The following is a 23,277-nucleotide window of genomic DNA, read 5'->3' on the forward strand; positions in this document are numbered from 1 at the left end:
GGATCTGGCTCTGTTGCCCAAGTTGGAGTGCAGAGGGGCAATCTCACCTCACTGCAACCTCGGCCTCCTGGGTTCAAGCCATCCCCGATCTCAACCTCCCGAGTAGCTGGTACTATAGATGTGAGCCACAGCACCTGGAGATATTTTCTTTTTTTTTAGGTTACAATAGTAATATACGCTCACAAGGCTCCAAATATTATGACATGTAAAACCTGCAAAGTACAAGAACCTTATATTCCTACTACCCAGAACTACCACTGATAGAAGTTTGTATATTTTTTTTCATTCTTTTGGATGTATGGGGGTATGTTTTAACAGAAATATTCATTCCATAGATGTGGTTCTTTAACTTGCTTATTTCAGTTATCAATATATCCCACACACCTTCCTGTACTACTATATACAGATGCAGAACTCTTTTTAAAGAGTTGCCTGGTATTTCACTGTATGAATGTAGAATAATTTAATTATCAGTTCACTTCATTAATGAACATTTCATTTTCAATATTTCTTTACGTCTGCCAGTTTTCTAGTCTTCAAATATATTTTTGAAAAGGTTGAAATTAGCATGTAAAAATGGCAATAGAAGTCAATTTTTTTTTTTTTTTGGCCTCAGATGTAATTCAACCAACTATCACTATGGCATTAGGAAAATCTAGCTAATCATAAAAGCTAGAAAACAAAATGTATCTTACCTGAAATATAGTATGTGGATGAATTCCTTTAGGTAGGAATATAATTCTTCTGTATTGATATTATACTGAACAACTCTGACAGGCTGTAAAAAATTAAAATGATTTAGTAATTTATATTAATAAAATAACCTCAAAATTAAGGTTAAAATGTAATTATTTACTAATATATTTTCTGGGAATAAATTAAAAGCAATTTGTATTGAGAATATAAAAATTAAATACAGAATAATCTCTTAAATTAGGAGTCCTTAAGAATTGGAATGCCTAAGATGGCAGAATGTTTTAGTCTGTGGTAATGGAAGTGTGTGTTCATAGGAAGTAAAGAGCATGGCTCACATGCATTTTTCCTCCATCTGACTTACCATTTTGGCTTGACTGATAAAAATCAGCATTGAGGCCGTGTGGTGGCTCATGCCTGTAATCCCAGCATTTTGGGAGGCCAAGGTGGGTGGATTACTTGAGGTCAGGAGTTCCAGACCAGGCTGGCCAACATGGTGAAACGCTGTCTCTACTTAAAATACAAAAATTAGCCAGGCGTGGTGGCACGTGCCTATAGTCCCAGCTACTCTGGAGACTGAGGCAGGAGAATCACTTGAAAACCCTGGAGGAGGCTGCAGTGAGCTGAGATGGCTCCACTGCACTCTAGCATGGGCAACAGAACCAGATTCCGTCTCAAAAAACAATAAAACAAACAAAAAAATTCCCAGCACTTTGGGAGGCCAAGGTGGGTGGATCACCTGAAGCTAGGAGTTCAAGACCAGCCTGAGCCAACATGGTGAAACCCTGTCTCTACTAAAAATACAAAAATTAGCCAGGTGTGGTGGTGTGCGCCTGTAGTCCCAGCTACTCGGGAGGCTGAAGTGGGAGAATCACTTGAACCCGGGAGGTGGAGGTTGCAGGGAGGCAGAGGTTGCAGTGAGCCAAGATCATGCCACTGCACTCCAGCCTGGGCGACAGAGTGAGACCCTGTCTCAAAAAAAAATCAGCATTGAATAAAAAGCATCAAAGGCTTCCTCAAATACTCAACTTGGTTCAGTCCCTGTTAGTCCAAAAACACTGATATCTTCTCTTTTGCAACATTGCCACACTGAATTACTTGTAAAATGTCCCCCTTTCTGCTAGACTGTAAGCTCCATGCACAAGAACTATTTCTGGCTTGCTTATGATATCTCTTTCTTCAAATAATACAGTTCCAGGTACATAGTAGGTTGTTAATAAATATGTGTGATAAAAATGACAACAAATACCATTAGCACAAAAGCAGCCTACACACATATTACCAAGCCATGAGTGCTAAGTCAATGCTAATATATAACAATGGCTTCACTTATGATCCTCAGAAAGCTCTCAGTACTCTGATGCATCATTGGCAGACCTCTCTTCATTTACTCTTTCAAAAGTACCATCAGCCTAACTTCTTGATTTTATGTGGCTTAAAGAAGATTCCAAACCATATATAGTTAAATATAAATAATTTTTTAGGTATCTGTCTTTTCAAATGAAGATAAAAGTTCGTCTGGGCGCAGTGGCTCATGCCTGTAATACCAACACTTTGGGAGGTCAAGGCGGGTGGATCACCTGAGGTTAGGAGTTCGAGACCAGGCTGGCCAACATGGCGAAACCCCGTCTCTACTAAAAATACAAAAAAAAATTAGCTGGGTGTGGTGGCAGGTGCCTGTAATTCTAGCTACTTGGGAGGCTGAGAGGGGAGAATTGCTTGAACCAGGGAGGAGGAGGTTGCAGTGAGCAGAGATCATGACACTGCACTTCGGCCTTGGTGGTGATGGAGCAAGACTCCACCTCAAAAAAAAAAAAAAAAGATAAAAGCTCAAAGCACTAAGAAAAGTGGCAACAAGAATGTACAGGGTCTAATCCAGTCAGAAATCTATCTGGTAACACAGTAATGCCAATTGTTATAAAGCAAAATGACATGAAAAATTAGTAAACAGGAACTTCCATCCCTCCTCCCTTTTTTTTGACATGGAGTCTCCCTCTGTTGTCCAGGCTGCAGCGCAGTGGCATGATCTCAGCTCACTGCAACCTCTGCCTCCCAGATTCAAGCGATTCTCCTGGCTCAGCCTCCCCAGTAGCTGGGACCACAGGTGCCTGCCACTACACCCGGCTAATTTTTGTATTTTTAGTAGAGATGAGGTTTCACCATGTTGGCCAGGCTAGTCTCAAACTCCTGGCCTCAAGTGATCTGGCCACCTCAGCCTCCCAAAGTGCTGGGATTACAGGCATGAGAGACCACATCTGGCTTCCATCACATTTTTGAGCATCAAACCACCAATATCTACCATATTTCTGGCTTGTCCAAGGATTTGCAGAGAATTTTAAAATCAATGAAATGATTCCTTAATCAAGTGTAATTAAAAAGATTTCTGGGCCGAATGCAGTGGCTCACACCTGTAATCCCAGCACTTTGGGAGGCCAAGGCGGGCGGATCATGATGTCAGGAGATAGAGACCATCCTGGCTAACACGGTGAAACTCTGTCTCTACTAAAAAATACAAAAAATTAGCTGGGCGTGGCGGCGGGCGACTGTAGTCCCAGCTACTCGGGAGGCTGAGGCAGGAGAATGGCATGAACCCGGGAGGCGGAGCTTGCAGTGAGCCCAGATCGCGCCACTGCACTCTAGCTTGGGCGACAGAGCAAGACTCCGCCTCAAAAAAAAAAAAAAAAAAAAAAATTTCTGATATATGTAAATGCCAAATATAAACTGCTGGTCTCGTCTATTCTGCTATAACGTGTTTTTTTTGTTGTTGTTGTTTTTTTTTTGAGTTGGAGTTTCGCTCTTGTTGCCCAGGCTGGAGTGCAGTGGCACCATCTCGGCTCACCGCAACCTCCGCCTCCTGGGTTCAAGCGATTCTCCTACCTCAGCCTCCCGAGTAGCTGGGATTACAGGAATGTGCCACCATGCCTGGCTAATTTTGTATATTTAGTAGAGACAGGGTTTCTCCTTATTGGTCAGGCTGGTCTTGAACTCCCGACCTCAGGTGATCCGCCCACCTCGGCCTCCCAAAGTGCTGGGATTACAGGCGTGAGCCACCGCATCCAGCCAACATGTGTTTTTATAAAACCAAATATGCTTATATGCGATTGCTAAAAAAGGAAATAATGTCAGAATAATGTTATAGTTGTATTAGTTAATATTAGGCAAGACAAGCTAAAATTATAATAGAAGTATAACCTTCATCAAGAAAAAGAAAGTCATCAACTCAGTTATCACACAGGTAGATATGCTTTCAGATCTATTCATAAGAAAAGTTTAAATAACTCCCTACACCAGCAATTCGTGCCTCAAAGTGGATCCATGACTCTGTTGGGTTGCATTTCCTCCCAGTCGCCACTTAGTAACAGTCCCACTGGCTCAGAGCTTGCTACCATCTGCACTGACTCAGAACCCAATGGCTAACATTTTCAAACCATGACTTTATTTTTATTTGTTTATTTTTGAGACAGGGTCTCACTCTGTCGCCCATGTTGGAATGCAGTGGTGCAATCTTGGCTCACTGCAGCCTCAACCTCCTGGGCTCAAGTGATCCTCCCACCTCAGCCTCCTGAGTAGCCGGGGACTACAGGTGCGCACCACCTCCACGATTTTATTTTATTTTCTTTATTTTTATTTTTTTGAGACAGAGTCTCGCTCTGTCGCCCAGGCTGGAGTGCAGTGGCGCAATCACGGCTCACTGCAAGCTCCGCCTCCCAAGTTCACGCCATTCTCCTGCCTCAGCCTCCGGAGTAGCTGGGACTACCAGCGCCTGCCGCTATGCCTGGCTAGTTTTTTTTTTTTTTAGTAGAGACGGGGTTTCACTGTGTTAGCCAGGATGGTCTCGATCTCCTGACCTCGTGGTCTGCCCGCCTCGGCCTCCCAAACTGCTGCAATTACAGGCGTGAGCCACCATGCCCAGCCCACGATTTTATTTTTAATATTCTCTAAGATAGCCTCCAGCCACACTCAGCTGCCTGCCAATCCTATTTAAATGTTGTGGAGGCATCAATTATTGTTTTGCTAGTCCTCTGATTACAGTTACACAGGTTTTGTATGGACTACCTCAATCTTATTTTTCCCATAAGCCTGTTTTGTTTTGTTTTTTAAAAATGTACTATTTTGCAGAACAAAGGTATTTTCTGGAACGCATATATGTTACTATGGTAACAGCTACATCTCATTTTTTAACAAGTGAATTTTATAACATGCAAAATCATTCTTTCTACTGGTTGTAATTTCTAATCTGCCAAATTAGCTGTGGCAAGAAACTTTTTAAAAGTTTGTTTTCAAAATTCTTTGGGTTTTGAAACTATAAATAGGGAATAAATATCTGATATATTATAAATAATAAAATAATTCAGTGGTTATAAGACTTATAAAAGTATTTTACTGAGGTTAAAATTTTTCTCTTGATATATGATTCCATTTACATAAAATGTATAGAAAAGACAAATCTATAGAAACAGAAGGTACACCCTAATGGGCTGAGGATAGGAATGAGGATTAACTGTAAACGGGTATTAGGGATTTTACTGGGGTGATGAAAATATTCTAAAACTGGATTGTGGTGGTAGTTGTACAACATGACATACTTATGGTGTGCAAAATTAGACCTTGATAAAGTTGATTTAAAAAGAAAAACTTTTCCTTGGAAATATAGCCACAAAGTATATATTTAGTACTGTTTCTTTTTTTTTTTTTTTTTTTGAGACGGAGTCTCCCTCTTGTCCCCCCAGGTTGGAGTGCGATGGCATGATCTTGGCTCACTGCAACCTCCACCTCCCGGGTTCAAGCAATTCTCCTGCCTCGGCCCCCTGAGGAGCTGGGATTAGAGGTGCCTGCCACCGCTCCCAGCTGATTTTTGTATTTTTAGTTGAGACAGGATTTCACCATGTTGGCCAGGCTGGTCTCAAACTCCTGACCTCAGGTGATCCACCCGCCTTAGCCACCCAAAGTGTTGGGATTACAGGCGTGAGCCACCATGCCCGGCCTTTAGTACTGTTTTAATCAATCTTACTTGAAGTCATATTTTAAAATATTTTATAGTACAGTATTTATTTTGCTAATTTGTTTTTTTTTTTTTTAAAATACCTTAGGCATCCCAGCTCTTTTTATCACACTAGGAATTATACATCTTGGACCAGTTTCTCCAGCAAATCCACACCTGCAAATAAATGGAAAATTGAAACAACTTACAGTATTCTTTTAAGTATTTGTCACAGAAACCAATTTTTTCTGTATTTGTTTCAAAACAGTGGCCACAATAACGTTTGAAAATACCTCTGATGTATTTAATGGGATCAAAAAAAAAATCACTCCACAAAACTAATAAGTTAATACTATTTATTAATGCTTGTGTATTAATAGAAAAAAATTATATCAAATTCGTGATACTGAAAAAAACAAATGTATTATTTTAGGCAGCATTTACTTTTATTTTTTATTTTTTTTGAGACGGAGTCTCGCTCTGTCACCCAGGCTGGAGTGCAGTGGCACGATCTCAGCTCACTGCAAGCTCCGCTTCCCGGGTTCACGCCATTCTCCTGCCTCAGCCTCCTGAGTAGCTGGGACTACAGGCGCCGACCACCAGGCTGGGCTAATTTTTTTTTTTTTTTTTTTTGTATTTTCAGTAGAGAAGAGGTTTCACTGTGTTAGCCAGGATGGTCTCGATCTCCTGACCTCGTGACCCACCCGTGTCAGCCTCCCAAAGTGCTGGTATTACAGGCGTGGGCCACCGCGCCTGGCTAACTTTTTTCCTAGTTGTTAATTTTAGCAGACTCTTAGGCAAGACATATCTACAACTCTGAATCTATACTACATTACGTGACTTCATTCATATAATTCATCCGTATCACTCATAATTCCATCATTCTAATATTGTTAGCTTCCATACTGGTGTACTCACTTTCAGTCTACTTATGATTATGCATATATGACATAGTTATAATCACAATTCATACATAATTAACTCATACAGTAAGCTTCTGCCCATATTAACATAATCTTCATTGCCATCATTTTTACTTTTTTTTTTTGAGGCAGGGTCTTGCTCTGTTGCCCAAGCTGCAGTGCAGTGGCACAAACTCAGATCACTGCAGCCTCCGCTTCCCAGGCTCAAGCGATCCTCCCCCCTTGGCCTCCGAAAGTGCTAGGATCTCGGGCACAATGCTACCACCGGCTAAATTTTGTATTTTTTGTAGAGCTGGGTTTCCCCATGTTGCCCAGGCTGGTCTTGAACTACTGGGCTCAAGTGATCAGCCCGTCTCAGCTTTCCAAAGTGCTGGAATTACAATATCATTTTTAAAACTGCATTATTATTTTAAAAACGATGCTCTTTTCTTGAGTATTTAGGTATTTCCATTTTTGTTTCATGTTAGTAAAACTTTGCTAAAAACGTTGCTAAAAATGATCATCATACTAGTTTAGTCTTAACATCCTGTCTTCTTGTCCTGTCTAGTTTTTGGTACTGCTCTCCTTGTACTCCCAAATAATTCTCCCCATCTCCTCCTATTCCCGTCTCCATGTTTACTTGCATCAGTGCTCCTCAAACATCTCAGAATGCAAGCCATTAGATTTCAATTCCTTTTTTTACTTCATACATTTATCATCCTCCTGCTGTCTTTTTCAAATACAGCTTTTTGCTTATTTCTTCCAAGTACAGCCAAAATAATTATCTTTGAATATAAGCCTCAAACTTTTTATTATGCTTTCAAAATAATTTTAATAAGAAAACATAAATAAGGAAGGGCCTTGCATAGAACAATAAGAGAATGTCAGTAACCAAGGACTATGTTTAGTCCAATTCTGGAGTTCCTGGGGTCCAATTTTTAAATAGGCTCTTTTAACCACTTAATCAATAAATAGTTATTAAATACCTACTATACGTCAGGAAGTGCCTAGAGATACAAAAAGATTTTTCAAATGTTTCATTTTCATAAATATATATATGATGTAATTGCCTGTTACTTCCCTCTCTATTGAGCCCATCACTGGGACTCTTAATCTGGGGTACCAGGACCACAATGATTGTCCGCCAATTCCCTGAAACTGTAAGTATCTTAAGATTTGTGCATTTGTGGTTTTCATCCAGCCATTAAAGAGATCTATGCCATCCGAAAGGTTGAGAACCTCCTCTCTATTGTTCACAAGTTGGTTTGTTTAAAATATGTCAAATCTAACCTTCGAGTTTAGGGGAGCCAACAAAGGATTTCCAGAATCTTATCTATAGGGTTTCACCTCTTAATGTGCCCAGTCTCCCTAATTCTTGAGGAGCGATAGCCCTGTCTTAAACATCTTTGCATTTTCAGCACCAAAATAAGCTCCGTTCAATATTTTACGATGAAATTCGTCATCGAGCATTTACATTCGGTTGGCTGCCTTCCTCAACTGATGATCCCAGGGTAAGGGGGGTCTAGGTCAGGGTTGTCATCCCCTACACAGATGATCCCAAAGGGTTTGTTGGGTTTGGGGTGATGAAAAGGGGCGGCGACGAGGGCAATTCAACCGAAGCTTCCTGGGCCTCTCTGGGAGTCAGACCCCGATCCTCGGATTCGCATCGCCCAGGGAAGAAATAATAAGAGCTGTTATTTGCAAGGGCGCTGGTTGAAGAAAAGGGGACGCCCGGAGCTGCCCAGCGAGTCGGCGATGAGGACCCAGGCAGTACCTGGGGCTCGGCCACCCGCCCTCCCCTCGGGTCGAACACAGCTGGCGTCACGGCCACTCACTTGGTAAAGGCCTCTCCCAGGTCGATCACGACCGCCGTCTTCTCCCCGCCGCTCCCCAGGCCCTCGTAGAGCGGCATGGTAGTAAGGAAGACCGGGAGAAGAGGGTCACAATATATGCGGCCAACAAGCCTCGGCGCTCGGGGGGCGGGGCCGGGGCTCGGGCGCTCGGGCGTCGGCGACGGCGGGGGCCTCGCGCGGCCGCGGCGCGCCGGGCCCGGGCTGTCCCAGGCTGTGCCTCATTCCGCGTTGGAACCAAAGCCTTGCAGGTGCTGCCTTCTGCAGGACTAGGGAAAAAGAGGCCCTGGTGGTCGCGAATCCGAGTGCGGGAGCGCGGAGGAGGCGGTGATCAGGCGCGCCGGGCGCCCCGAGGGGGCGGAGCCGGCCCCCCTGTTCTTCCCGCCCACCACGCCCCAAAGCCGCACCCACGCGCGGCTGTGAAGAGGTTCGGTCTCAGCTCACTGTGAAGAGGTCCCTGAGGACCTGGCTACCAAGGGGCAGCCGAGAGACCACGCAATTCCGAAGCTTTGATTCATGCTGTTGGGGGGCAAAAGGTGCTGAGACTGTATTGTGTGCTAGGCGTTTTGCCTAATATTTAATCTTCTCAAGAAATAACAAGAATACGTGTTTTCTTATCTGTGGGGACCGACGCTCAGAGAGATTAACTTTCCCAATGTCCCACGGCAGAGCCAGGAACAAACCCACAGACTTCCTAATTGCAAAGCCTATGCTAATGATGCTTTAGAGAATAATACGTACAGACAATACTTTAGTTAGTAGTCTTTCTGAAAGTTTTTATTTTACTCCAGAATTAAGCAGCTGAAGTAGCATCTGTGAATCCTGAATCTATCCATGGAGGAGCGGTCGGAATGGTTTAGAAGAAGAAACAATGAAGCAAAGGCCCCTATTAGGTTGGTGCAAAAGTAATTGCTGTTTTTGCCATTACTTTTAACATTTACATTACCGTTTACACCTTTGTCACTTCACAGCTTTCTGTGAAAATATTTTTTTCCTGCAAATATTAGCTCTAACTGTATCTATGCATAGGAGTGGAAAAGACTGTCAAAGGAGAGGCTGTGCAATAAGAAAAGAGGTTCAAGGGTAAATCGGTGAGGACGAGCAACATTTAGTTGGTGTACTGGGTTGAATGATGTCCCCCCAAAATTCTTGTCCACTGGGAACCTCAGAATGTGACCCTATTTGGAAATAGAGTCTTGGCAGATGTAATCAAGTTAAGATGAGGTTATACTGTATTAAGATGGTCCCAACTGTCCGAGCGCAGTGGCTCACACCTGTAATCCCAGCACTTTGGGAGGCCAAAGCAGGAGGAGCCCTTGAGCCCAAGAAGTCTAAGGCTGCAGTGAGTCGGGATTGTGTCGCTGCACTCCAGCCTGGGCAACAACAGAGTGAGAGCCTGTCTCTCAAAAAAAAAAAAAAAAAAAGCCCTACTCTAATGGTTGGTAACAAGAGTTAGTGGGGTAGTTGGGGATAAGCTATTTCCATAACAAAAACTAAGGCTGTAACAATGCAGAAATTTGTAATGTGATATTAGTAAAATTCATGTTTAAGTCCAAATTACTGATTAATGATCCTCCTTGAAAGCAAATTGCTGGAGATAGGAGAATGAAGTTGGAGTTGTGATGGGGAAGAAAACTTTAAGAAACGTGAGAAGAGATTAAATTTTTTGGTTAATAGGGTCAGAGTATTTGAATAGGACTCCTTACTTGAGATCAGATTCTGTTTCTGCCACTTTCTTTCAAGTCCCTAATACCTCTGATCATCCACTTCCTTATCTGTAAACTGTTCTGCTGCTTCACAAGGTATTTGCAAGGATCAATTTGAAATTATGTTTCTGAAACTACTGAAATTATAAAGTTTGTTATTACCCATTCGATGTTTTCCATGACAGCTCACCAGCTGTATTTGTTTCCTAGGGACTGCTGTAGCAAAGTACCACAAACGGTGGTTTAAGGAAACAAAAAATTTATTCTTTCACACTTCTGGAGGTGAGAAGTCAGAAATCAAGGTGTCAGCAAGAGCAAGGTCATGCCCTCTTTGAAGGCTCTTGAGGAGGATCCTTTCTTGTCTTTTTTTTTTCTTTTTTTGAGATGGAGTCTCGCTCTGTTGCCCAGGTTCTATCTCAGCTCACTGCAGCCTCTGCCCCCCCCAGGTTCAAGTGATTCTTCTGCCTCAGCCTCTGGAGCAGCTGGGATTACAGGCACCTGCCACCACGCCCAGCTATTTTTTTTGTTTGTTTTGGATTTTTAGTAGAGATGGGGTTTCACCATGTTGGCCAGGCTGGTCTCGAACTCCTAACCTCAGGTGATCTGCCTGCCTTGGCCTCTCAAAGTGCTGGGATTACACCACGCCCAGCTTTTTTTTTTTAACAGTCTCGCTCTGTCATCCAGGCTGGAGTGCAGTGGTGCAACCTTGGCTCACTGCACTCCAGACTGGGCTCAAGCAATTCTCCTGCCTCACCTTCCCAAGTAGCTGGGACTGCAGGCATGTGCCACCTTGCCTGGCTAATTTTAACATTTTTTGTAGAGATGGGTTTCACCATGTTGCCCAGGCTGGTCTTGAACTACTGAGCTCCGATGATCTGCCAGCCTCAGCCTCCCAAAGTGCTGAGATAACAGGCATGAGCCACCGTGCCTGGCCTTCTTTCTTGCCTTTTCCTGGCTTCTGGTGGTTGCCGGCAATCCTTGATGTGCCTTTGCTTGTAGATGCATAACTCCAGTCTCTGCCTCTGTCATCACTTGGCCTTCTTCCCTGTGTCTCTGCATTTTTCACATTATGTACTCCTCCCTGTGCCTTCACATCAGTTTCCTTCTGTATGTGTCTCTGTGTCCAGATTTCCCTCCTTTTTTCTTTATTTATTTTTATTTTTTCTGTATTCTGCTGAACAAATTTCCCACTTCTTGTTTATTTTTATTTTTATTTTTTTGAGACGGAGTTTCACTCTTGTCGCCCAGGCTGGAGTTCAGTGGCGCGATCTCAGCTCACTGCAGCCTCTGCCACCTGGGTTCAAGCAATTCTCCTGCCTCAGCTTCCCAAGTAGCTAGGATTACAGACACCTGCCACCATGCCTGGCTAATTTTTTGTATTTTTAGTAGAGATGGGATTTTGCCATGTTGACCAGGCTGGTCTCGACTCCTGACTTCAAGTGACCTGCCCGCCTCGGTCACTGAGGTTAGGAGTTCAAGACCAACTCCCAAAGTGCTGGGATTACAGGCATAAGCCTCTGCGCCTGGCCTCCCTCTTCTTCTGAGGATATCAGTTACTGGTTTAGGGTCCATCTTAACCCAGTATGACTTCATCTTAACTTTATTACATCTGCAAAGGATCTAATTCCAAATATAGTCACATTCTAAGATTCCTGCTGCACACGAATTTTGGGGAGGACACTATCAACCCAGTACACAACCTAAATGTTGTTCTCCATGGTTCTGCTCTTGAACCTCTTTTCTTATTGTACACCCTCTCCTTTGCCAATCTCTTCCACTCGCATAGATACAGCTAGAGATAATATTTGTTGAGTTCTATTTGCTAGCTCTCCTTGCTATATATAATCCCATTTATTCCTCACAACAACTTTATGAGTTAAGTGTTACTGTTACTGGAAAGGGGTCTCAATCCAGACCCCAAAAGGGTTCTTAGACCTCGCACAAGAAACAATTCGGGGCAAGTCCATAGAGTAAAATGAAAACAAGTTTATTAAGGAAGTAAAGGAATAAAAGAATGGCTACTCATAGGCAGAGCAGCAGCGTGAGCTGCTTAACTGCTTATACTTATCATTACTTCTTGATTATATGCTAAACAAGGGGTGGATTATTCATGGATTTTCTGGGAAAGGGTTGGGCAATTCCTGGAACTGAGGGTTTCTCCCCCTTTTAGACTATATAGGGTAACTTCTTGATGTTGCCATGGCATTTGTAACTGTTGTGGCACTGGTGGGAATGTCTTTTCAGATGCCTTGACATTCTTCATGTTTCTTTTGTTTGGGATTAAGTGAACTTGGACCTGTGGTTTTATAGTTTTCATCAAATTTGGAATATTTTGACTTTTGTTTTAATTTTTCTATGCTGACTCTTCTCCTTTGGGTAGTCCAAGTACATATGTTATTAGGTGGTTTAAAGCTTTCTCATAGCTCACTGATTCTTTGTTCTTTTTTCTTTTTCTCACTTATATTTTTTCTCTGTGTTTCTTTTTGTATAGTTTCTACTGTTTTGTCTTCATGTCTATTAATCTTTTGCAGCATTTAATCTGCTGTTAATCCCATCCAGTGTATTTTTCACCTCAAAATTGTATTTTTAACTTCTAGAAGTTCAATTTAGGTCTTTTTCTTTGTATTTTTTCTTTCCTAGACAGAGTTTTGCTTTGTCACCCAGGCTGGAGTGTAGTGGTGTGATCTCCCCATTGCAATTTCCGCCTCCTGAGCTCAAGTGATTCTTCCACCTCAGCCATCCAAGTAGCTGGGACTACAGGCACATACCACCATGCCCAGCTCTTTTTTTTTTTTTTTTTTTTTTTTCTGGAGAGACAGGATTTTGCCATGTTGCCCAGGCTGGTCTCGAGCTTCTGGGCTCAAGCAATCCACCCGTGTCAGCCTCCCAAAGTGCCGGGATTACAGGTGTAATCTGCGCCCAGACATTCTTTGTATCTTCTATGTCTCTCCTTAAACATGCTTGTGTTTTCCTCTACTTTCTTGAATGTATGGACTATAAATATAATTATTTTAATGTTCTTGTCTACTAATTCTCTTTTTTTTTTTTTTTTTTTTTTTTTTGAGATGGAGTCTTCCTCTGTCTTCTAGGCTGGCGTGCAGTGGCACAATCTCGGCTTACTTCAACCTCAGCCTCCCTGGTTCAAGCAATTCTCCAGCCTCAGCCTCCTGAGTAGCTGGGATTACAGACATGAGCCACTGTGGCTGGCTAATTTTTTGTATTTTTAGTATAGACGGGGTTCACCATGTTAGCCAGGCTGGTCTCGTACTCCTGACCTCAGGTGATCCACTCGCCTCGGCCTCCCAAAGTGCTGGGGTTACAGGTGTGAGCCACTGCACCCGGCTGGTCTGCCAATTCTATCACCTGTGCCCTTTCTGGTTCTATTTCTATGTTTTCTCCTTGCTATGAGACATATTTTCCTCCTTTTCTACATGACTGTTAAGTTTTGATTAGATGCCAGACAGTGTCAATTTTACATTGTAAAGATGCTGATTTTTTTTTTTTTTTAAGTTTCTTAGAATATTCTCAAGCTTTGTTCTGGAATGCAACCAAGTTACTCAAAAATAGTTTTATCCTTTTGGGGCTTGCTTTGATAGGTGGGACCAGAATAGCCTTTAGGCCAGAGCTAATTTTTCTCCACTAGTGAAGTAAGACCCCTCTTTTACTATTCTACCTAATGCCCGAGGTATTACAGGGTTTTCAACTGTGGTTGGTGGGAACACAAACACTTCCCAGCTGTATGTGAACTTCAGGGAATTAATCTGCCTTCGCTTTTCTGGTGGTTTTTTTCCCCTAGCCTTGAGTAGTTTCCTTACATGCGTGTAGCTAAAAAATTCAAGGAGAACTCAGTGCAGATTGCCAAAGCTTTCTCTCTTTTTGTGCAGCTCTTTCCTTCTTCTGCAGCTTTCTCCCTTTGGTACTGTCCTCTGCGAATCCTACTGCTTTAGCCTCCCTGAATTTATGACTTTGTCCCTGGTGGGAGCAGTGTGGGTTCGCTCTCCCTGTGCTGCATCCTGGAACCCCCAGACCACAGGGTGAAGCAATCACAGGGCTTACCTTACTTGTTTCCTTTCTGTCAGGGATCACTGTTTCGCACTGCCTATTGCTTCCTATCTGCAAAACTTTGTTTCATGTATATTATGTGCTGTTTTTTAGTTGTTTTAGGTAGCAGTCCCTGTTATTCTATCATGTCTTACAAGAGAAGTCCCTCCAGAAACTGATTTTAAAACCAACATTTTGTATAAATAGTTGTTCAGTTATCTATTGCTGCCTAACAAATTTTCCCAAAATTTAGTGGCTTAAAACAACCACCACTTATTTGCTCATGATTTTGATAATTTGGCTGGGCTAAAACAGGTAGTTCTTACATTCCACATGGTGTCAGCTAGGCTCACTCATGTGTTTGCAGTCAGTTAACAGGTCAGTTGGGGACTGGCTGGTCCAAGAAGGCCTCAGTCACATGTCTGGCAGATGGTGATGGCTTTCAGTGAAGCCCCTCGCTCTTTGTGACCTCCTACCCTCTTGAACGTGAAACCAGTTTTATTTAATTGATAACAGAAGCATACCAAAACCCTGAAAGCTGAAGTGGCAAGGTTGCTTAAGGCCTAGCCTTGGAAGTCACACATCACTTCTGTCTCAGGCTATTAGTTAAAGGAAGTCACAAGCCCAGCTTAGATTCTGGGGTGGAGAAATAGACTCCATTTAATTGGAGTGAAAGGGGAGTGAATTCACACAGCAAAGAAGTACAGACACAAAGAATTACAATTCTTTGTAGTAGATTGTCATAGTAACTAGTCAACAAAACATGTATTTAATGGCATCATTTGTTTTGAAACTATCTTCTGGGTTAGAGGACAGTCTATTATATGGAAATAACTAGTTTATTTTGGCTCAAAAACCTTATTGTGGGAGGATAACCCTTTAGACCTTTGCCCTGTGAGGTGTCAGGATGTGGACTAGAGAAACTATTGGGCTGTAAGTGGCTAGGAGATCAATGTTAATACCCTCTCCTGCCCTTCCAAGAGTTCACATATTCTTGTGTAGAGAAAAGAAAGAGGAAAGGGAAGAGAAAAAAGGAGAAGATAGAAAAAAATAGTACTAGTTCACAAAATATAGGAAAAAGAATTATCTTCTTGCCATCTGTGAGGCAAAAAAGGACTCTTTCCATTGCATGGAACAGAAACCTAACTCAAAACTGGCTTGCTTAACTGAAAATCCTGAAATAGAATGAGGCATCAGGCATGGCTGGATCCTGTGCTAACAGTGCGATCAGAATATTTCCATCTTTCTGTCTTCCTCTAGGTTCCTCTAGGTTGGCTTCATTCATTTCTCCTTGTGAGGGCAATGTGGCTCCTAGAAATTACAGATATATACCAACCATTATAGCCATACCCAAGAGAGAAAGCTTCTCTTTTTAAAATTCCAGCACTTCTGGTGCTGACTGGCCCTGCTTCAGTCCATGTTCATACTTGAACCATGAGCAGGAAAATGAGATACTCTTATTAGCCAGGTCTTCTGCCCATTGCTGAGGTGGGCTCTGCCCTATGAGAACTAGAGGACAAAAAGTGGGGGAAATGTGGTTTCTCAGCAGAAAACCAGGGTATTTTTCTTAGAAGCAACGGGAATAGATGATGGGCAGGCTGAAACAATGGAAGCCCTAAGCTGCCTCTGTCCTTTTCTCTCATACACAGCCTATTTTTCTCCATTCCCACTGTACTGCCTAACCTAAATGAAGATAATAATGAGTCCTGGGAGCCCATGTTGATAAACTGCTCATTCTTAGTCACCAAAGCCCTCCTCAGAGCTAATGATCACTGCCTCCAAGAATACTCAGCTTCTTTAACTCAGAAACTGATGTTGGGTCCAGAGTGGCTGGGAAGGTGACCTAATCTTAGGTTTCTGAATGAGCTATAAAATCCCTCTAATGTTTGGTTGATGAAGAAGAGTCTTCATCAGCATCAGTGACCCAAGTAGTTGCATTTATAGCTAGAAGTTTATTTTATAACCAGAGTCACCTAGATCCCTCTCCTTCCATCTTTTCCTGTCCTAATGAGTTGCAAAGTCCTGTAGATTCCAACTCTCTGCAATCAGAAATGTGTCACCAGCTGTTTAATTGGTCTCTGGCCTCTGCACAGTCCACTGTCTATACTGCAGGCAGAGTGAGCACTCTAAAATGCAAACATAATCATGACACTCTTCACTTAAAATATTTCAGTGACACTCTGCAGTTCTTAGATAAAGCAGCTGCTGTATCAGCCAACCAGTAGTTTCCCAAATGTATCCTGCTACTTCACACTTCCTATATTGTGCCTAGAATGTCTTCTTTATCTAGCTGCTTTCCTTTTTGTCTTTCCAAATTCTGCGGAAGTATAACCTCCTTTGAAAAGCCTTCTCTGACCTCTGGTCTATGTTAATCTACTTTAGATCTTCATCTGGCCTTTCACAGCATCCTGTGCATATTATAGCACATTAAAACACAGATCCAGGAGGGCAGGGATCTTTTTCTGCTTAGTTTGCTATTGTATCCCCAGTGCCCAACACAGCACCTGCACATAGTAGGTTCTGGATAAATATTTGATAAATGACTAGCACCTATTACTGTAAAGTAGTCCTTTATTTACTGTGTCTTCACTCTGAGATTAGGAACTTTACAGGCCAACACCTAGAGAGGACTGAGTATGGACTAGGCACTTAATAGTTTTTTTGAATAGATAACAGTAGCATGAAAATGTGATCAGCTGAACGGTTCTCAGCTCACCTTGAAGCCAATTGGCAAGGGATAGTAGGAAACTTCTTTAGAGTCTGAGCATTTAGCTATCCATCTGTGTGACTGACCACAATAGTGGTTTTGAAGCTAACCTCTTAAAGAAAATTTCATGCCACATTTCATGAATGCTTATAACACATTGTAATAAAACTCCAAATAATGAGCTAGAGCCCACAACCAGCTGGAATTATGGTAGTGTGTCCTCTTCTAAGAAAGAGAAGTAATTCACCAGAGAAAAGTACCAGGAACTATGTTAAGGTCAGGACACATTCAGGCTGATTTATTAGACTCTTCATTTCTGCAGAACCAGACAATGAAAATGTATTGCCAACTATAAGGTATGACAAAATCCTGAACCATCAATCATGGAATCAGTTACCCACACATATTTCTACTTGTAAAGGGAGAGAAAATTGGCTAAAATATTTAATAAAGCTTTTTATAAACCATTCATGGAGCATAAAAGTATTCATTTGCTGACCTAGCATTCTATTTCACTAATATTCTACTATAAATGATTTTCATGCTGTGCCTGCCAGTGGACGAACAAAAATGGAAGTTTTCTCGTTTCTCCACGTTTGTACCTCAGGCCAGCATCAGATGTGGAATTGACCGTAACGATTTAATTTTTTTATATTGTGGCTAAGCTGAGAGAATGAGGCTTTTTTGTTTTTTTCTAGTCATTTTCTTCTGTTAGTCTCAACCAGATAAGTTTGATATTTTATAAATAAAAATGCTTAGGTTGATCTGATTTTTATTTTTATTTATTTTATTTTTTATTTTATTTTATTTTATTTTATTTTATTTTATTTTTTTTTGAGACGGAGTCTGGCGCCCTCACCCAGGCTGGAGTGCAGTGGCGCGGTCTCGGCTCACTGCAAGCTCCGCCTCCCGGGTTCACGCCATTCTCCTGCCTCAGCCTCTCCGAGTAGCTGGGACTACAGGTGCCCACCACCACGCCCAGCTAATTTTTTGTATTTTTAGTGGAGACGGGGTTTCACTGTGGTCTCGATCTCCTGACCTCATGATCCGCCCGCCTCAGCCTCCCAAAGTGCTGGGATTACAAGCGTGAGCCACTGCGCTTGGCTGATCTGATTTTTAAAAAATGATTCGAAGTAGAATGATTTGAGAATGTCAGTTACAGTTCTGTTACTCTAAGGTCTTGTTTACATTCAAGGCAATGATGGAAAGAACATTATTCCTTAGATATTTGACCCATGCATAGTAAGATTATGGTCTTGTTGAGGCATCAGTAGGACATACTGTTAAAGAAAAATCTATTGATAGGGAACTTTTAATAAATTACACTTTTTTTGAGACAGAATCTGGCTTTGTTGCCCAGGTTGGAGTGCAGTGGCGCAATCTCAGCCCACTGCAACCTCTGCCTCCTGGGTTCAAGTGATTCTCCCGCCTCAGCCTCCCGAGTAGCTGGGATTACAAGCGTGTGCCACCACGCCCAGCTAATTTTTTTTTTTTTTTGAGACAGAGTCTTGCTCTGTTGCCCAGGCTGGAGTGCAGTGGCTCTGTCTCCACTCACTGCAAGCTCTGCCTCCTGGGTTCACGCCATTCTCCTGCCTCAGCCTCCCGAGTAGCTGGGACTACAGGTGCCCACCATCATGCCTGGCTAATTTTTTGTATTTTTAATAGAGACGGGGTTTCACCATGTCAGCCAGGATGGTCTCGATCTCCCAAAGTGCTGGGATAACAGGCGTGAGCCACCGCGCCCGGCCAATTTTTGTATTTTTAGTAGAGATGGGGTTTCACCATGTTGGACAGGCTGGTCTGTAACTCCTGACCTCAAGTGATCCACCCGCCTCGACCTCCCAAAGTTCTGGGATTACAGGCATGAGCCACCATGCTTGGCCAAATTATACATATTTATTATAGAAAATTCCTATTTTGTTAACAAAATTAATGATTTCTTTCTCTTTCTTTCTTTCTTTCTTTCTTTCTTTCTTTCTTTCTTTCTTTCTTTCTTTCTTTCTTTCTTTCTTTCTTTTCCCTCCCTCCCTCCCTCCCTTCCTTCCTTCCTTCCTTCCTTCCCTGACTCCCTCCCTCCCTCCTTCCCCCTCTCCCTCTCTCTCTCTTTCTGTGACAGAGTCTCACTCTGTTGCCCAGGCTGGAGTGTGTCTCAGCTCACTGCAACCTCTGCTTCCCAGGTTCAAGAGCTTCTCTTGCCTCAGTGACCCGAGTAGCTTGGATTACAGATGTGCGCCACCACTCCCAGCTAATTTTTGTATTTTTAGTAGAGACGCGGTTTCATCATGTTGGCCAGGCTGGTCTCAAACTCCTGGCCTCAAGTGGTCCACCTGCCTCAGACTCCCAAAGTGCTAGGATTACTGGCATGAGCCACCATGCCCATCCAGCAATGATTTCTTGTCTAGTATGTGCAGGCAGAGTGCTAAGTCTGGTATCTCAGTTAATCATTGCAAATCTTTATTTATCAACATATGAAAAAAATCTCCTGCTCATAGAGGTTAAGTAACTTGTATGAGGTCATACTGCTAATATGTGACAAAATTTGGACTTGCTCTTCCTATTACCCCACATTGCCTTCTGAAAAAAAAAAAGACAGCTAAATTATACATGTGTTCATCAGGCACTCCTAAAGGGAAAAAAAAATCTAGAGCCAAACCATTTAAATAAATGTGAAAAGATATATCTAAAATTAAACAGTGCATTGAAGGGTGTGATTTGTTCTGCTACAGAAAAAGTATTCCCAGACAGTCTAGATTATGTCTCTGATCAATATGCTCAGTGAGAGAAGGATATTCCATTTTCTGAAAATGATCCCACACATTTCAGCTGCAAATAGTTAATTAGTCATTTCATAGCCAGAAAGAAGGAGTAATCCTTTAGTGTCCATATGGCATACGTTTTCCAAGCTTATTTTTACATTCCCTTCAGTCCTTTCAATCCCAGCCTGAAAAAATTACTTAGATGATTTAGATGTAAAGAGATGTTATCATGTACACTCTATCAGGACATGCATTGAGCCCCTCTTCTCAAAGGCCTTATCAGACAGAGGTTGTTTTACCAATGGGGTTTATTTCTCCAAGAAACAAATTCAAGTAACAGAAACACTGATTGCAAATTTTGTGCTAAGCAAATACTGTTAAAATATTTTAGATGTGATAATGGTATTATGGTTATATTATTAGGAAAGAACTCTCTTTTAGAATTGCATGATGAAATATTTATGGGAAAATGATACCATGCCTGAGATTTACTTCAAAATAATGTGGAGAGAGAGGTTAGTGAGTTTGCAGATGGGGCAGATGGACCATAGGTTGATGGCCGTTGGCCTGGATGATGGCTATTTGGGGGTTTATTACACTAGTATCTATATGTTTATGTATTTAAAAATACGTTAAAAAATGCACTCACCTCTGGAAATATATAAACAAAAAAGAATACAACAAAAGAAAAAGGTAAAGCTTTTTTAAAAAAAGAAAAAAAAGAATAATAAAAAATAAAAAATTTAAAAGTTAAGGTTAAAAAACAAAATATTCAACTAACAAGGCTGACTCACGTTGGGATACATATTCACTTTATAATAATCCTTACCTTCAAGTACACTATTTAGGGTAGAACAACAGTACTCAAAGTATGTTCGGAGAGGATTGTTTGTTGCCCATAGGCATCAGTGTGTATCAGCCAATATTTATATCAGGATAACATTTTCATTACTATTTTGGTATAAGAAATTTTGATGTGATTTTTCTCACTGGGGTCGTCCAAGAAGAGCATACTTAAAAGAACCCAATTTTCCCCATTATTTTCTGGGAGGTTTTGTTGTGGTCATCATTGTCATTGCTGTTGTTCCTATTTTGTGGTACTGTTTTCTGTAGTGGCAACAATTGGGAGTGTGTGAGGTATATATCCCATGGCATGTGGGGTTCTGCCAGTCGTCTGTCGTTTGGAAATATTTGAGAGGCACTGCTCTAATGATTGAGTCTTACCATAACATCTATATTCTCACTTGTCGTTAAAGATAGGTAAAGCCTAGTCACGCATCCTTACGGAAAATAATATGCCATATTGTCTAACGTTGTCAGCAGGCATCACGAGAGGGAAAGAGAAAACTGTCAGTCTACGCCCTGCAATTCAGGGACAAGGGTGGAGGCAAAAGCAGAGCAGCATATGTTCATCAACTGAAAAGTGGATAAAGACAATGTGGTACAGCCATACAATGGAATATCATTCAGCAATTCAGCAACAAAAAGGAATGAACTGCTGAAATACCCTACAACATTGGATGAACTTCAAAATCATTATGTTGAATGAAAGACGCCAGATATGGAAGATAATATATGATTCAATTTATAGGAGCTGTCCACAAAAGGCAAATCTATACAGATAAAAAGTAGAGTTTCCTAGGGCCAGGAATGAGAATGGGTATTAATTCTAAGTGGACATTAGGGATCTTAGTGGGGTTATAGGCATGTTCTAAAACTCGGTAAATTTACTAAAAATCATTGAATTGTATGTTTAAAACCAGTGAATTTGATGATATTTAAATTATATGTCAACAAAGTTGTTTTATATAAAAATCAAATCAGCTCTAAAGTCTTATTTTTCACTTTTCTTTTGATATTTTTGAATGTATGAGATGTGGCAGTGATCAAAGCTAGTGGAGTGGTGTAGTCCAGAAAGAACGTTTGCTTGTCACATTTTACAATGTTCCAAATGCCTGACTTGGAACTCCAGTACCAAGAAGCTTTGTATAAAAAATTGTTGGCGTGGGCCGGGCACGATGGCTCACGCCTATAATCCTAGCACTTTGGGAGGCCGAGGCGGGCGGATGGCCTGAGGTCAGGAGTTCAAGACCAGCCTGGCCACCATGGTGAAACCCCGTCTGTACTAAAAATACAAAAATTAGCCGGGCGTGGTGGCAGGCACCTGTAATCCCAGCTACTTGGGAGACTGAGGCAGGAGAAACGCTTGAACCCAGAAGATGGAGGTTGCAGTGAGCTGATACTGCGCCATGCACTCCAGCCTAGGCAACAAGAATGAGATTTTGTCTCAAAAAAAAAAAAAAATTGTTGATGTGGGGTGCATGTCTTTTAGAAATGTTTGAAAGGCCTTCTTGTTATCCTAGGGGAAGAGGCTTCTCTTCTTCAATTCAGAGCCAATCCCTGCACTCGAGCTCTGGGCCTCATCCCTCACACCTTCTCAGTGGCCATGCTTCCTCAGTTATACCTGCCTCCTTCTGTTTCTCACCAGCATCTTTTAAAAAAAGAAAATCCTCCCTTAACCTTATCTTCCCCTGTAGATACCGCCCTATCTCTTTTCCATTTGATCTTTGTGAAAGAGTTGTCTACATTCATTGCCTCATCTTTCTTTCTTCCCATCATTCCTTAACCTGTTGCAGTCTGGATTTTGCCACTTGACCAATATTGCTCTTGCCAACCACATCAGTTTCTTCTTTGTTTGCTAAATCCAATGGACATAGGTCAGTGTTTAGCCTACTTGACTTCTCTGTAAATTTTCAAACTGTTGACTGCTCTCTCCTTGAAACTTTCTCTTCCCTTAGCTTCTACAACACTACTCTTTTTTGGTTTATTGCATATTTTATAGATATTTCTTTGGAGTTGTCTACTATTCTATCTCTTAGTATGTTAATATACTGTTCTCTACCATTTTGTCTTGGGATCACTTCTTTTCTCACCTCCACACTTGCTTCCTCAGTTATCTTATTCTCTTTCATGGCTTCATTTACCATCATATACTCATGCCCAACCCCACTCTCACACAGGCTGTAACTTCAGCTCAGATATGTTGCCTGAGCTAAAAACTTTATTATCCAACAAAACACAGACAAATTCTTTGTGGACATTCCACAACCACCTTAAACTCAACATGTCCAAAACTTAACTACTCATAATGCTTTGAAAAGTGTCCCCATAGCCTACATTTTTTTTTCAACCACTGAAAGATCTTTCAGAGCCCAGGCTGGAAACCAGAAATTGTTCTTCTCAACTCCTGCTTTCCTTTTAGTTCCCATTTTCCATCAGTCATGAAGTTCTATGATTTTTCCTTCTCATATATCTTGGGTCTGTTATCATTTGTCTTGATCTGTTCACGCTGCTATAACAAAATACCATAAACTAGGTATCTTATGCAAAACAAACTTATTTCTCATAGTTCTGGAGGCTTGGAAGTCCAAGATCAAGGTGTCTAGTGAAGGCCCACTCCCTAGTTCACTGAATTGTGCCTTCTCACTGCAACCTCACGTGGTGGAAGGGGCAAGGCAGCTCCCTGGGGTTTTTTTTTTCCTTTCTCAAAATTGGGGAACTAATCCTATTTATGAGAGTTCTGCCTTCATGACCTAATCACCTTCCAAAAGGTGCCACCTTTTAATACCATCACCTTAGGG

The 23,277-nt window shown here is 41.8% G+C and overlaps 1 protein-coding gene and 1 long non-coding RNA gene across 2 annotated transcripts in view; one reads left to right on the plus strand and one right to left on the minus strand.

Annotated features, from left to right (window-relative positions):
* The window catches only part of ACTR10 (actin related protein 10), a 40,367-nt gene extending 31,665 nt beyond the window's left edge, over positions 1-8,702 (minus strand). Inside the window, exons 1-3 of the mRNA XM_058429770.1 lie at positions 8,412-8,702; positions 5,779-5,851; positions 696-778 (exon numbers count right to left, since the gene is read on the minus strand). Coding sequence (XP_058285753.1) covers positions 696-778; positions 5,779-5,851; positions 8,412-8,488 — 233 coding nt within the window. The 5' untranslated portion in view covers positions 8,489-8,702. The remainder of the gene's footprint in view (positions 1-695; positions 779-5,778; positions 5,852-8,411) is intronic.
* Positions 8,703-8,860: 158 nt separating this feature from the next.
* On the plus strand, positions 8,861-21,279 carry LOC131381534 (uncharacterized). Its single transcript, XR_009210349.1, has 3 exons — positions 8,861-8,962; positions 9,218-9,319; positions 20,957-21,279. It is a non-coding gene; the product is annotated as an uncharacterized LOC131381534 (long non-coding RNA).
* The last annotated feature ends 1,998 nt before the right edge of the window (positions 21,280-23,277 follow it).

Source organism: Hylobates moloch, unplaced genomic scaffold (assembly GCF_009828535.3).
Source record: "Hylobates moloch isolate HMO894 unplaced genomic scaffold, HMol_V3 SCAFFOLD_16, whole genome shotgun sequence".
NCBI lineage: Eukaryota > Metazoa > Chordata > Mammalia > Primates > Hylobatidae > Hylobates > Hylobates moloch.